The sequence below is a fragment of the Homalodisca vitripennis genome, chromosome 3, assembly GCF_021130785.1.
Source record: "Homalodisca vitripennis isolate AUS2020 chromosome 3, UT_GWSS_2.1, whole genome shotgun sequence".
Classification (NCBI taxonomy): domain Eukaryota; kingdom Metazoa; phylum Arthropoda; class Insecta; order Hemiptera; family Cicadellidae; genus Homalodisca; species Homalodisca vitripennis.
Genome location: NC_060209.1, coordinates 118,441,330 through 118,457,894, shown reverse-complemented (window position 1 = coordinate 118,457,894; position 16,565 = coordinate 118,441,330). Strand labels below are relative to the sequence as shown.

At 33.0% G+C, this 16,565-nt stretch overlaps 1 protein-coding gene across 1 annotated transcript; it reads right to left on the bottom strand.

Annotated features, from left to right (window-relative positions):
- Nucleotides 1-1,134: 1,134 nt before the first annotated feature.
- Nucleotides 1,135-16,522, bottom strand: LOC124357400 (NADH dehydrogenase [ubiquinone] 1 alpha subcomplex subunit 9, mitochondrial). The gene is made up of 7 exons (XM_046809163.1): nucleotides 16,383-16,522; nucleotides 13,423-13,637; nucleotides 11,982-12,275; nucleotides 10,758-10,891; nucleotides 7,679-7,840; nucleotides 3,657-3,843; nucleotides 1,135-1,502 (listed from the first exon to the last, which is right to left on the bottom strand). Exons 1-7 carry the CDS (start codon nucleotides 16,420-16,422, stop codon nucleotides 1,326-1,328), a joined length of 1,209 nt encoding a protein of 402 aa, XP_046665119.1. The 5' UTR covers nucleotides 16,423-16,522; the 3' UTR covers nucleotides 1,135-1,325.
- Between the last annotated feature and the right edge of the window lie 43 nt (nucleotides 16,523-16,565).

The following is a 16,565-nucleotide window of genomic DNA, read 5'->3' as shown; positions in this document are numbered from 1 at the left end:
CACGCTGTTCACTCAAACTTGTCATCGAAAAAAACGGCACAATCACAAAACAGCACTAGCAAAAACTATTACTGCACGGGGACAGAACACGTCAGGTCAATGCAACAGGGGGCACTGAGCTGGCAAAAAGCAGCGCTACAAGAGCCAAGCGGTGAGAATTCCGGGAACTTTTGGGTACCCCCTCGTATTCTTATCAAAAATTTCACTGCTATGGCAATAGACAAAAGATTTTCTATTTCAGAAGATGTAAGATCCTGATACTAAGATTCAGGAACTTTATTTCAATCTCAAATGTATATGACATAAGTTTCTATAACTCTTTAATTGAATCTTAACATAAGTCTCCCCAAGCTAACAAGAAACAAAAATCTATTATAAATTTAAACATAAAAATAAATACCAATAAATACCAATTGTTTTTTAGTTTTATTTATTGTGTTATAAATTTATGACATAATTTGCTATAAATTAAAAGTCAGAAAACACATTGGTTAGTAGAGTGAACGCCGCCTACCGCATCAGAATACGACGATCCAGTCAGAAATGGCAGCGCATAATGTACTTCACAATGTGTACCTAAAACAAGCCGCCATTTCTGATTGGATAAACCTTTTGAGATGCGGTTTGCGGAATTCAACTCTACTAAGTGAGCTCTTTCAAATGAGGTATCACTCGACCCATGCTTCAATTTAAGATTTCCATGTTTTCCTCTGTGGGCCGTCCCCCCATGGTTGGCATGTCATGGTAATAGCAAGGAAAAATAGTTTACATAGCCATATGACACTGTGCAAAGTTTATAGATGTTATCTCCTATGGTTTTTTAAATATTAAGCCGTACCCATACTTTTCAAACACCCTGTATAATATTTATGAATTATATTTCTCTATCAAATATAATGGCTTGATATATTCATATTCCTATCAAGTACTGAGGTTGGAGTCTAGTCATCTGTTCAAGATCATTTATCATGTGTGTAGATCTAAAAATAAAGATTAAGAGAAACAAATGTAAAGGAAAACAACAGAAATAAATAATAACACTCTGTACCATACCATAGCCTAATAAACAGATTTATGTTTTGAGGTAAAAATTCTATAGTTTAGGTTAAATTTAAGGTAAAAAAATTATTCAGATATAACTAACAACTTTATTAATCATCCAAGATGACATTGCATTATTCAGATTAGGGTAATAATTTAATGTAACAAACAAGTTGAATACACAAATTAAATCAGGAAAAATTAAGAAATACACAGACCCCAAGCAGAAATGAGCACAAAACAGGTTATGTACAGGAATATACTACTGTGTTGAATATGTGCGTTTATGGCACAGCAGGTGGTGGGATGGGGGTTTCAAACTCTCCCTCTTGCTCCTCATAGTAGTTAAATGCTCGGTACATCTTGAGTTCCCAAGGGACTTGGTCTTCCAGTTGAGTCAGAGTTACTCCTAGGTCCTCCAGTGTGGGCACTCCGGGCATGACACAGTCACTTATGCACTCCTATAGAACATTTCAAATAAAGTAAAATAATTATACAGCCTAAATCAACAGGTGACAGTCAAGTATTAAACTGAGAGAGAGAACTAAATACTAATCAGTTTAATACAATAATATGCCTAAAATAAATGTATAAGCATACAACTGACACACATAATAAACTAGATAAAACATGTATATGTCTGCCATCAGCAGAAATTAACAACTTGAACAGCATTAGTTGACATATGAAGTGTGTTCAAAAATTATCGCAACTTTTGTTATTTTTTCAAAACTAATTTATTTAATCATCAATCTCAATTTGATCTCCTTCAAAGTAATCTCCATTAAATATTATAAACTTGTGCCAACGTTTCTTCCAATCCTCGAAGCACTTCAAAAAGTAATTTTTCGTGATCTTGTTCAGCTCCTCCTTCGTCTTTATCTCGTCAATTGTAGCGTAGCATCTTCCTATCATAGGCCTCTTCAGTTTCAGGAAAAAAAAAGCCACGAACGGCCAGATCTGGAGAATACGGTGGCAGCGGCATTATTAGTATGTTTGTTTTGTCCAAAAAAATCATGCACAAGTAACAATGTGTGAGAAGGGTGTTATCGTGGTGCAAAAGCTAATTTTTGTTCTTCCACAAATCCGGGTGTTTCTGGCAGATTGCTTAGTGCAAATCGCTCATAAGTTCCAGATAATATTCCTTATTGACAGTTCCACCCTGTGACAAGAACTCATGATGCACCACGCCCCTGCAATCGAATAAAACTGAAAGCAAAACTTTCACATTCAACCGAAATTGGAGCACTTCTTTTGGTCTTGCTCATGCGGCAGCTTCCATTGGGATGATTGAGCTTTGGTTTCTACGTCATAACCATAAACCCATGATTCATCACTGGTTATGACTCTATGGAGAAAAATTTGGTTCATCGCAGACGAAATCCAACAGCTCATTAGCAATGGTAATACACTGTTTTGGTCGAAATTGAGTCATTTCAGTACGAATTTCATGATAACCCATCTCATGCCCAAATCATTAGTAAAAATCGAATGGCACTAGCCAATCGACATGTTCAGGTCCTTGACAACTTAGGTGATTCGACGATTGGCCAAAACTATTTTCGTCACTTCATCAATGTTTTCATCTGTTTTTGACATGCTGAGGCGTCCAGCACGCTGTTCGTCGTTCACATCTTCTCTGCCCTCTGAGAACGTTTTGTACCACCGATAAACTTAATTTTGTTTTTAAAACAACATAATTTGATACAGATTCTTTGATCCATTTTTTTGAATAGGCACAAATCGAACACGAGCCATGACACATTCAAGCAAATCAGGTATCAAAAATTAACTGAAAATTCAAAATGGCCGAACTTGTTGGCAATATACGTAACCCGCAGAAATTAAAAAGTTGTGATATTTTTTGAACAGACTTCGAACAACTGCAAGAAGATAATCTGGTTGCATTACACCTGAGTATAACACTGTTAACTGACACAAGGGACAGGGGGAGAGGCCCTACTAACCTAAACATCATTAGTTGACATACAACTGCATCAAGATTGTCTGTCTACATTATAACTGAGTATAACACTGTTAACTGACACAAGGGACGGGGGAGAGGCCCTACTAACCTGAACATCATTAGTTGACATACAACTGCATCAAGATTGTCTGTCTACATTATAACTGAGTATAACACTGTTAACTGACACAAGGGACGGGGGAGAGGCCCTACTAACCTGAACATCATTAGTTGACATACAACTGCATCAAGATTGTCTGTCTACATTATAACTGAGTATAACACTGTTAACTGACACAAGGGACGGGGGAGAGGCCCTACTAACCTAAACATCATTAGTTGACATACAACTGCATCAAGATTGTCTGTCTACATTATAACTGAGTATAACACTGTTAACTGACACAAAATAAGTCTATCTGCATTGATCTTGAATATAATTTGAGAATAATAATGTTTGATTACCAAATATATGAATTATTCTTTATATTTAAAAAAATATATATATTTAGGCAACATTTTAATAACATATGAACCAACTACAACCATTTATAACAACCTGTAAACGATCTTATTGTACAATTTCTATTTTCAAGATGAATTTACATCTCTTTCAAGAGTCAGAAAAATTAACTATGTGATTACTTACCCTCTCAAGCTTGTCAAATCCAAGTGATGCTATCGGTGTGCCTGGCATCATCTCTGTGGCCATCACCCTCATCTTGAAGAAAGGGTCGAACCTCATGTCGTACCTCCAATAGCCCCAATTCTTTTTGTCCTTCCTCATCACACTGTGGAAGTAGTCCACCAAGTCGGACAACAGATAGCGTTTTGGCCTGACAGTAGAAAAAAAGCAACAATGAGAGACAAACATTATACAGATTATTATGTTCTAGGGTATTTACAAATGAAAATACTGGATAATGTTTAGAATTTGCATGCCAAATTAAGAGCCTAACATTTTAAATATGTGTGTACGATCTCTTATTCTGTCATTTACAATTCATTTCACAAACTATAACCCCTAGGAAAATACAGGGTGTATATTATGTCTGGAAACACCCAAATATATCCTTTAATAATTTAAATATAAATTTGAAACCTCTTACAACGTGATAGAGATTGGGCATCTACTTTTTGGAACAATGTTTTGTTTATGTCACACCAACGGGGGACGTCCTGCCGAGGTATCGTGAATATTCTTAATGGAAGCCTATACCTTGTGATACATAATTTTAAAGGTAATAGCTTACTGAATTGAATGCCACAAACCGCATCTCAAGGGAATTATTCTATCAGAAAATAGAGCATTTTTAGTATTGAAAATTTACTGATGTTCAACAATGTAATTTTTAACATGGTTCTTGCCACAAAATGTGTTACACTAATTTTTTAGCATTTTTTTAAATGTTCAATTAAATAAAACAAAAATTTCATTTTAAGCTGGTTTCTATTAGCACAAAATTTGCCAGTTTTTATTACAGTACAATTATGGAAATACTTATGTTATTGATTTCTTATTACAAATAAAAAATAATGTATGCTGTTAGAAAAGACTTACAACAAAACGTTTTACCTGCATTTGGTGTCAAAGCAATTGTTCGAACTGTGTTCCTTCTACGGTTTGACAATGAGCCAATCTTGTGTAAAATGATTCGACAGAGTTGCCTAACATTTCTTCAGTTATCAAAGCAATCTCCTCTATAATCCTGTTTCTTAGGTCTTCCAAATTATGAGGCTTTCTTCTATAAACATTGGATTTTAAATGACCCCATAGGAAATAATCGATTGGTGACAAATCCAGAGATCTTGGAGGCCATGTCGATTTCTCCTCTTCGGCCAATCCATTTATGAGGAAACCTTAAATCCAAATACTCTCTTACCTGTCTCCCATAATGGGGTGGAGCACCATCCTGCTGAAAACCATACATTATCAAAGTATTCTCCTGATGCAATTTGAATAGCTGGGATTATTTCATTTTGGAGCATATTGTAGTAAAGTTCGGCATTTAAATTTCCATTGATGAAAAAGGGTCCAACAATTTTGTTACCTAAAATTCCACACCATACGTTCAGTTTTTGTGGTTGCTGTGAATGGGACTCAGTAATCCAATGTGGGTTTTCACTAGCCCAGTAACGGCAATTGTGCCTGTTAACATTGCCATTTAGGAAAAAAGTTGCCTCATCAGAAAATAGTATGTTGGTCAGAAAATCTCTATTGTCATCACATTTGCGCATCACAAGTTCACAAAACTCAACTCTTCTGTCGTAATCATCCTCACTTAACTGTTGGACTAAATGAACTTTAAATGGTTTTGTATTTATTAATTTTCAAATCTTACTCACAGACATAGGGTGCATATCATGTTGCTGTGCAGCTTTTCTGAGCGATGTATGTGGGTCTTCAATAAAATGTTTGCAAAACATCTAGTGCATGTTCTTCATCTGTTGCAGATTGTATCCTACCCGAATTTGGCCGATTAAGTACACTCCCTGTCATTTCAAAACGCTCAATAGTTTTTGATATTGTTGAAACACTTATGGGATTCCTTTCTGGGAAAGTGTCATTAAACAAATTACAAACTTCCCGATAAGATCTTTGACGATCGCCATATCCTCGCATCATCAACAGAGTAATTCGTTCTCTTTCAGAACAATTCCATTAAAATGCCAAATAAAAAACTGAACTACTGTAATTAGATAACTTGTTGACAGCAATGCTTCAGAGACACTGATTAACTCGACAGGAATGATATGACCTTTGTCCATTTGTAATTCCCAAGCTTAGACCTGTCCTAGTGAAAGCTCCATGCTCAACAAACTGAAACCTGTAGACCAGATGATTAATAACACAATAATGTTTCTCATAGGCTAGTGACCTTTGTCTCTTTAAACCTTCCTGCTGACTGGAAAACACCAAGTACAGATTCATAAGTAATCAGAGAAAGTGACTCATAAGTTTTTATTCATTGTAATAAAAACTGGTAAATTTGTACTAATGAAACTAGCTTAAAAATAAATTGTTTATTTTATTTTAATTGAACATTTAAAAAATGCTAAAAAATTAGTGTAACACATTTTGTGGCAAGAACCATGTTAAAATTACATTGTTGAACATCAGTAAATTTTCAATACTAAAAATGCTCTATTTTCTGATAGAAATAATTCCTTTGAGATGCGGTTTGTGGCATTCAATTCAGTAAGCTATTACCTTTAAAATTATGTATCACAAGGTATAGGCTTCCATTAAGAATATTCACGATACCCTCGGCAGGACGTCCCCCGTTGTGTGACATAACAAAACATTGTTCCAAAAAGTAGATGCCCAATCTCTATCACGATTGTAAGAGGTTTCAAATTTATATTTAAATTATTAAAGGATATATTTGGGTGTTTCCAGACATAATATACACCCTGTATAAGAAGTTTCAAGTATCATGACAAAAGAGCCTATATCAAAGTGGAAAAGGTGAATAAAATGTTAATTTTGCTTAAGATCGAGGGCTAAATATCAAAGGTCCATAAAATGCTGATTGTGAATATATCAACTATTGAATACTCTTTTAAATAAGAAACTAAATTTTTAGCTACCTACCAATTCAGTTAAGGCCAACACCCTCCAAATGATCTAGGCAACTTTATTCATTTGATACCAACACATGGTTATCAGGCTAACAATAACTAGAATTTTATCACTATAGGCCTGTTTTTACCAATATATTTTGGTTTCCAAAATCGTACTAATGATCTATTAATCCTTTACTGGTTTTATTCTTAAACCCTAAACTATTTTTTCTCTTTTTACAGAGGTTTGTAGAGTTTTAAATATGTACTTTTTCATGCAATAAGTCTTTTTTTCAAATTTTTGTTATTTTTTTATTATATTTTTCACTAAGTTATTTTCACCATCTGTGTTCGTGTCATCACGTAAATAAGCCAATTGTCTCTTTGTGCAACGGATAATTCCATGGTATAAACAATAGAAATAAAACCATCAAATACTCCAGGACGGGTGACATGCAACAACACAGTAACTGTCTACACTGTGTGACTGCAGCAAACACACAGTAACTGTCTACACTGTGTGACTGCAGCAAACACACAGTAACTGTCTACACTGTGTGACTGCAGCAAACACACAGTAACTGTCTACACTGTGTGACTGCAGCAAACACACAGTAACTGTCTACACTGTGTGACTGCAGCAAACACACAGTAACTGTCTACACTGTGTGACTGCAGCAAACACACAGTAACTGTCTACACTGTGTGACTGCAGCAAACACACCAAGGTGAAAACACTCACGACAGAGGACCAAGGAAGTCCTTATAACTACATGCCCGAAGCCCGTTTGTCTCTGAGATGTTTCTTGTGCAGTATTACAGCTGACTAAAGAATAAAATAGGAACAATAAAACTATGTGCAATATTACATCAGTAGCACACTTTTACGCAATCACTAAGAACGTAATATTACGTCAAAAACCATGAAGGGGTTAAAGAACCATACAGATTGAACAAAGTATTTTGACACTATGTAAAAATTGAAGCCTTTTTTAATAGTTAATAGAACTTAGTTTTAATAGTTTACAATATATTCAGGATCAGAAAAAAAGTACACACAACGAAAACAGGAATAAAATGTAACTTTGTTAATGCATGGATTCTTACCCAACAGCTTGATAGGTCTGACCAATTGTGTCTCGCTCTTTGCAGACTGCTGATATTCCAGCTGCCACATCAGACACAAACACTGGTTGTTTGATTGTGTGTTCACCTTTCTTCCACATAGGCAACCAGTGAATTGTATGCCTCCAGAAATGGGCGTATGATCTGATATACACAAATCAATTTTGAATAAGTCAACAGAAAAAGATTAATAAATATTACAATATTAATCATACATATGAAAATTATCAACCAAAATTTCTAGTTTTGAATCTAATTAATCCACTAGTTAACATTACCACTAGTGATCTAAAATGTAAATGCTATGAGGCGTGGTTTTTTAAGTAAGTACCATTTTGAAATTCCACCGCTGCAATACTGTGGTCGATGTCCTGTGCTCGCGCACTTCTGTTAGCAAGTCACATATACAATTACAGATATTACATGTTAGAATTGCAAAAATTGATCGTTTTTTACATATGTTAATGCATATTTCGAATGCCTTCATCAATTGAGAACTCACCTGTTATTGTTTTCTTTTTGCACTTAAAGCATGAAAGCAGTTTCACTATTAGAATTGTGATGTGTATGGACAAAACATTATGAGTGATGAAACGGCATTCTAATGGGTAAGAGCTTTAAAAGATGGCCGAAAGAATGTTCATGGAGTAAACGACCCTCAATGATCACCAATATGTTGGTGTAAAAAAAGAAAAAACTGACATTTCAAAATTTCTTTGCTGTCAGAGGAGTTTCCTTATGTTTTCAGTGTTCTCTATGACATGTTCCGCTGTATGACAATATCCTTCCACATACGGCAAAACAAACTCAAGGTCTCATCACAGCATTTTACAAGGAACAATTTGTTAACTAGCCCCATTATAGAAGCATCTTAATCTTTCGCACACCACTAATAAATCCATTAACTTTCCTATAACACCAAGACAAGTAAAAAATGTTGTTTCTTTAAGTTCAAAGCTAATTTTTCTTATAACTAAATTATAAAAGGTAAAAGAAAAAAGGTATAAAACGGAGCATTTTACTTACAATTAGCTTACTTATTGATAAAAATAAAAAGAACTCTTTACAAAATTGTTTATTTCAATTCAATTTCATTTTAAAATGTAATCAAACAGAAAAGTTTAATTACATTTTACTATCAAACAAGATAAATATTTCAAACTAATCACGACACTACCACTTGATGAAGAGTAATAATGAGATATGTAGTAGACGCGCGCTCGTGACAACCAAGAAAGCAGTAATACACGTCACGGATATGTTTGGTTATGGCTCTTTAGGAGATGCAGAACTGACGAGCACGTGGTCGGAGTTAGACAAAGGGCACTCCCTTCCCCCTATCATAGAGTGAAGGTCGTTTATAAATACTTTATTGGCAACCGTGATAAGCATGGAACATACAACAGGCATTTCTAAGGCCTTTTGTGAACTAAAAAACTCTCCAAGAGACATAATCTAGAATATCGGATATAACTGTATTTGGCGTTTCAGTCGAAGACTACCATTCTAATATATCCATCCAACAGCGTGGAGGGCTTAAGGTTAGTGCCGCAACGATGACAATAGCGTCAAAAAGATCATTGTTAAATCAGGCGTAATCTTCTATGAAAGGTTGTTTCTAATAATATGATAAGGGCCTTATATTGATGCAAATTATGTAGAAAGTAGATAAAAGTGTGACATTTCATATAAAAACAAAATTGTTACAAAAAGTGTACTTAATTTTTTTTATCATTAAAATGGTACGTTCTTCAAAAATAAGTTCTCATATTTTTATAGTTTTAAACTGTAAATAATTTATAGAAATCATATTTTGTGCTTTATAAAAACAAATTAAAATGTTTATAGAATTATAAAACACCACAAGAACATGATTTTTGAACACAGCACACCACTATGTTTTGTTCTTTTATTAGTCAACAGAAATATCCCTGCAGTATATGTACTTCAAAATCAAATAAAAATTTCAGAAAACATATTGTACAAGAGCTATCCAGAATGAAGATTGAGTTTTGATATAAACAAAAACAAAGTACAAGAAAAAATTGTTTTATATACATTTGAATGTGACACCAAAATACTATTTTTCAACATAGTCACCATACAAATTTAGGCACTTATCATAGCGGTGAACTAGTTTTTAAATTTCAGCGTTATACAATTCTGCTGTCTGAGACCAACCAGGTAGTCACACCCTCCTGCAGTTCAACGTCGTCATTGAAGCACTGCGTCACAAGCCAGGTGTTCATTGCTGGAAACAGGTAGTAGTCCCGTCTCCTGCAATGATTTGATCAAGCAGCGAGTCACCATCTTTTTTGTAAGTGTTCTAAAATGTCAATGGAGCATCCATACACTGATTTTTATGAGTTTCTGTTAATATTTTCAGTCCCATCTTGCACATAATTTATGGTTACCTAACTGCTATGTAACAATTTTATATAATGAACTTGAAATTTGAGGAAGACTAAGTGAGAGTTCTGTTATTGTGAATCGGCAGACTTTAAATCTTCTCATCTACTTTAGAGACAATTTCATCGGTCACAATGCTTGGCTGTCCACATGGTTCGTCGGCATGCACATTAGTTCGGTCATTTTTAAGCCTAATGCACTTACCGACGCACTCTACCTTCATTAATCACATCATTCCCATAAACTTCACTGAGTTGGCGATAAATCTCAATTGGTTTATTGTGCTTAACCAACAAAAACCGTATTACTGACCACACTTCACAACTAGTGGGATTTTCAATTGCGTCACACATTTTAAACTACGTCAACACATAAAAAACAACAGGGCGACAGCAACCTCTCACTAGCACAGTTTGATAGCAACTGAATGGAGAAACACTCTGACATCAAAACAGTCGCGATAATCCCGCCCCTGGCACAAAGCAAAATGTAATCTGTTTTCTGGATAGGCCACATAATTATATCATGATATGTGAATTATCAGCAGAGTAACAATGATAAAATATAAATAAGTTTTACACTGTAACATAAATAAATTTATTTATTATAGATATAATTTAATCAATTTAAACTTCAGTTAAAAATAAATCACCTCAAAAATCGATCTTCAGAACCATAGATGTCTGATGGCTTGAAGATTATTGCTCCAGGGAATTCCTCCCTTACAGCTTGCTCTCCTTCCCATTTGGTTGCAAGGAACTTTGAGCCTTCTTTTAGCATGTGTGGCTGAAAATACACTTTCAATAATAAAAGTGAATAAGGATTAAACTTGATTGACAACACATTTAACTGATTTTATTACATCAGAATTTGTCTAAGCTTATATTTATATTTATTAGATGCAAACAAAAAGTCATGAGAGAAAACACTTTTCATTACATTACACAACAAAATATTGTTTCATACAGAATTGAGACTTTCATTAGTCTTCAGACATTTTTTAATAAATGCAATGAATATAGTCACAATATAGACTTACAAGGGCTCTCCAGAATCAACCAACATTTTGGCCTTTCTTTGAATAAAGACATGTTAGACTATATACAGGGTGGCCACTCAAAACCTATTTTCAAATTCCCAGTTTTCCCGGTCTAAAATTTCCGATTGTCTAGTTCATTTTCAAACCAAACAATTATAATACTGTAATCACTCGTATAGTGGCCAAGGCCCAATATGATCGGTCGGCTTACTTTATTTGTCAAGTGCTTAAGGGCTTGCTGTGATACAGGGGTAGAACTAACTAAGATAAAACTCCACTGCACTAGTGGAAGCGACCAGCGTCAGATGGGGCTCGTGAAAATATGTTGATCATCATTCACAATTTCACGAACCACATTGTCTAAAATACGTTGTTTTGAGATTAACCAGGTATTATTCAAGGAGGTATTAAATTATTTCTTGGTTTCATAAGTCCTTAGAAACATTAAAATTGTTTTTGAGATTTTTCCCGTTCTACAGCAGATCCCGGCTTATTGCCGGTCTGTTAAATTTCCAGTCGAGAGGCTTCCTCTCCTCAGCTCCATTTGAATAGATTCGTCTACACAAATCAATATTGCAAGTGTTAGCTTTATAGTTATACTGTAGTTATAACTCTTGTATCGATACTGCTAAATTTATTTTTCAAACCAGATAGCACTGCTTGTCTTTAGTATTTTATATCAAGTATTTTCTTAGCTAAGCATCTGGTAAAGACTCCTTAAAACAAATTATTTATAAAAAAAAAACTCTCAAACATTTTATGGTCATTATTATTTTTTTTATTTATGACATTCAAAACTTTTTATTTACAATAAATAAATCATACTCTTTAACCTACCTCTGGTCTTTCAGCAGCATTCAGATGAGAGATGTGGATGAATTTTTCAACACCAGCTTCTTTGCATAGTTTAGCCAATGTACGTGGAATTTTGACATTGACATCATGATACGTGTAGTTCTTGGTTTCCCAATCTCGCCCAATAAGATTAATTACTACATTAGAGTATTTAATACATTTGCGATAGGAGTCCATGTCCTTGGGGTCAAAAGTTTGGAAGAGAACCTGTCCCAAATCTCCACACAGCTTGAGCCGAAGCACATCATAGTGGTCTCCTCGATACGGGATGATCAACTGAAACACATTTGTATTCTGAGCATATTAATATAATTTAGATATGTTTAATTAAACACTCCAGAGGTAAAAGATCACAATCTAACCCTTTAAGCTTTTTATTGAAACTTCTGATGTATTTTTTAGGTATCAGATGTATTTGGTAAAAGCTATTTCTAAGAGTTTTACTTTACACATTCTTCATAATATCCATTGAATCCTATTCAAATGAGATTGGAAGGAACATATAAAAGTAAGATTGTATAGCTACTTGTTTATTTCAATTAATATATTTTCCTTCTTGAATAGCTGTTCTGAAACTGTGTAAGTGTTTTCACTTCCACTTTAATTAAATGTTTATCGATTGGGTATTAACCAAATTTTAGCCACAAGAGGAACCAATCTAAGATATTAACTGCTAATTATGACAAATCATGTACAGTACCTAATATGATTTCAACCAATTGGAATGTCCTTATCACACACAGCAAGTTATATGATTGACCCTGTTACAAACTTAAGAAAAATGTGTAGATGGGAACATTAATTTTATAAATTTTGTATCATGATTGTGGATTAGAATATTTAACCACAGATTTAGCCATAAGAATATTTGATAATATAATAAGCTGATGCGATTTTATTTGTCTTGGATAATTTATTCTAATGATGAAATTACTGCATGGTTTTCTGTGATGGAAAGTGACCCATTTAATGGATAATTCGTCTCACCTCATAGCTGTTGTCATTTTTGTTTTGAAAGCATAGTGAAAGCTTAATTCAACTCCTAAGCATCAGGACTAAACAGATCACTTGTTGGCTCAGTTTTTTTTTTTTTTTTTTTTTTTTTTTTTTTTTTTTTTTTTTTTTTTTTTTTTTTTTTTATGACTGAGGTACCTACAAGCAAATAATTATTCAGTTACTATAGGGAACTATTTACGAGGTATTAGGCGAAGATAGTGTTGGGACCATTTGTATATCGTAGCTTATACTTTATTATTATAGAACCTACATTATAATAAAGGGCATTAAAACTATCAGATTTAGTGAAATGAAGTACTTACATGATTAACAAAACTAGAAGGATAAAGTTTATATGACTTAAATCAAGCAAGAAACTCTATAATAGATCTATCCTATGATTTTATATTTTTAAGTATGTTCTTACCTGGCTGCCAACCTTTCCCAATTTGTTACAGACGTAGCGTCCTAGAAATCCACTTGCTCCAAACACAGTGGCTACTACACCGTTGAAACTACTGCGGCCTCCAGTTCCTCTTTTAAGAGCTGGCAGACTTGCATTCTTGATGGGGTGAACATCACTGTCTGTACTATATGAGGCATTTTGAACACCTGCTGTCAATGCTGGCAATATACTGCTTCCTGTTGAAATCAGTTCAAAGCAATGTATATACATTTCATAGAGCTTAAGACTTTGGGTTCATTCAAATCTTGGTTATATAAAGTTACTTGTTATTCATTTATTTATTCTTCCAATGGAATTACACCAGTAGTACACTTAAATAAGTTAAAAAAGAGTGTTATATAAAAAAAATAGTTATAAAATTGTATATCGTAGTATTCAATGAACTGAAGTAGATGCTTTATTTGCACCTACGCTTCTTTATTTAGGAAATATTCTTTCCTTAGATAAATTTGTTTATTAGATAAACAAAACTTACAACACATAATATTATAATCCATCGCATTCAGGAATTTTACTTTATAGTTTATCTAGTTTACCCTTTCTATAATATTGATGTTTTTTTTTTCTATTAACAAAATAGACTGTTTTAAGTTAAATTCATGATATAATTAGTATAATTCTCAACTAGAGAACTACAGTCTTAAATTATTATATATATATATATATATATATATATATATATATATATATATATATATAATATTTTTGTATTATATTTATTAAATATTATTTAGTGACAATGCTATTTAGTCTGTAGCTGAATTAGACTTTGTCAATGCATGTAACATGTAACGAATTTATTATTATTATTATATCAAATACACGGTCAGGTTTAAAAAATGTTTAACAACCTATCAATCAATTGATATTTTGATCAAATCAAATCATCATTTACTGCCATTCAACATATTACAAGCATCGGCATGAGCCAATAATTTATACTTTATCCAATATATAACATAATTTGAACAATTAAAACGCATTGATAAATTCCTTAACACGATAATAAGACTTTAAAACATATTGATAGTCATTTCCATCCTGAGATAGTCAGGGAAGGGGTTGAAAAATATAGCAGAATTAATAACATTTGGTATTTGAGAAAAGAAGTTTTTTGACGTGGAATGTTAAATTTGTTTTTGTTTCTGATCTGATATTTAGATTGTGGCATAAGGTGTTGAAAAAGTCCAGAGTTTTGTTTGTTTAAAGTAAAGTAGGATATGAAAAATTTAAATTGAGGGAAAGGTAAGGATTTTTAATGAGTTGAATAACTGTTAGCAAAAATCCATTGGTTTTAAATAAACTATTATTCGAGCTGTTTTTTTATGCAAAATAAAAATATGTTTTATGTAATTACATTTCCAGAACTCCATACACCAAATTGATCATTCGACAAGGCTCATTCAAATGTTACAGATATTTACCACACTACAGACCAATCAATAAAATGTAGATTATTCAATTGACAGACATATCAACTGTCACCTATATTTAATACTTGATTTTAATGTTATAAACCTACGTGTTAGGCCTACATTTATTTATCAAATTTGAAATTTAATGAAAATAGAAAAAATAAACTTGTAACTCACGTTTTTGTCCGTTTGCATTTTAAACAACAATAAATTTATAGATATCTGACCCATTTTTTGTAAGTAAGTCCAACTTCTCATTTCCTTTAATGCTTCCTCTGAACTTGCTCCATTTCTTTATAGTTTTCTAATATAGTACATACGCCACTCTGGCTTATTATGACAAGTTAAAGGGATTTTGAATATCTCCCAAAATTAATTTGAGTCAGAAAAGTCAACAAGGTCAACCTATGTGTCATGAATGTACAGTATACTTTATATCTACACTGTTGTAAAAAGTGATACATTTAATTTTTGTTTCATTTGCTGCAGTGGAATAACCATACAAAGGATGAGGGGGATAAAACTCTTTCAAAAGCCCTAAACATAAAAACAATTCATATAACAGTGATCAAACTTACTTTTGAAAAACAGCTTTAATACGTTTTACTTCGAATTAAACCTATCTATTTTTTAAAATTTTTGTTATACAGGGAAAGAACTTGTCTCTGCTTGTAGTCCTGAAAGGAACTCCGCCCCACAGGCTTATAAAGTTCTAATTAATGTTAATCTTATGAGAGTAGTTTTTAAGTTTAAATCAGCTGATTACTAGAACACACGTGTTACTAAAGCAGTTATTCTTAATACACATATCATAATTTGTTTTTTATTCACCTTAACATTATTACTTTTTATATTGTAATTTGAACGACTACGTAATTAAAATATAACGTAATTTGGTTTAAGTAGTTGTTTTGAGGATTCTTTGCTCATGAATATTGATGATTCAAAATTATCTATCACTTGAGTGTTGGACGCTTATTATACTGCCCATTACTTTCTTAGAATATAATAATAGTTGAACTATACTGTAATTTGGGCTGCAGTATAATAAGAGGCCACCACTGCAATCCTACAGCCTAAGGTTGGGTAAATTTACATGATGATTTTAAGAGCACATTACAAGTTACATGTACCATCTACATTTAAATTTGATTTCATTGGTCTACCATAGAGAATAAAAAGTTATGATTATGAAGTATGGAGAGTATTCAAGTGGTAAAATAGAAAATATCCTGTATTTTAATGTAGCACATTGTCCTTAGATTATTACTGGTGTTAAAAATAAGAATAGCATTAATAAATCGATGTGTAATCAAATTAATAAAATAAATTTAGTTGTTTTTTTTTTATAAATCCTAAATCCTAACCTATCCAGAGATGATATACACATCTTGATCAAATCATGTAATTTAAAAGATACCATCCTGAAATTCTAAAATTTAAACTAAATAGCATAAAAGTTGCACAAATAACCTTTAAGCTATTTTTAACACCAAAGAAACTTACTTGCAGACTGCAGACTACTCTGCAAAACAACGACGGCCATTTTTCTCTCCTTCTTGAAAGACAAACTTGACTTGAACGAACTAATCTTTTTTTCTACGTCTGTTCTGTAGATCGACCAATAGAAGAATTCAATGTTTGAAACATATGACTGTCAGCTGTGAGTTCTATCGCTGACAATACCAC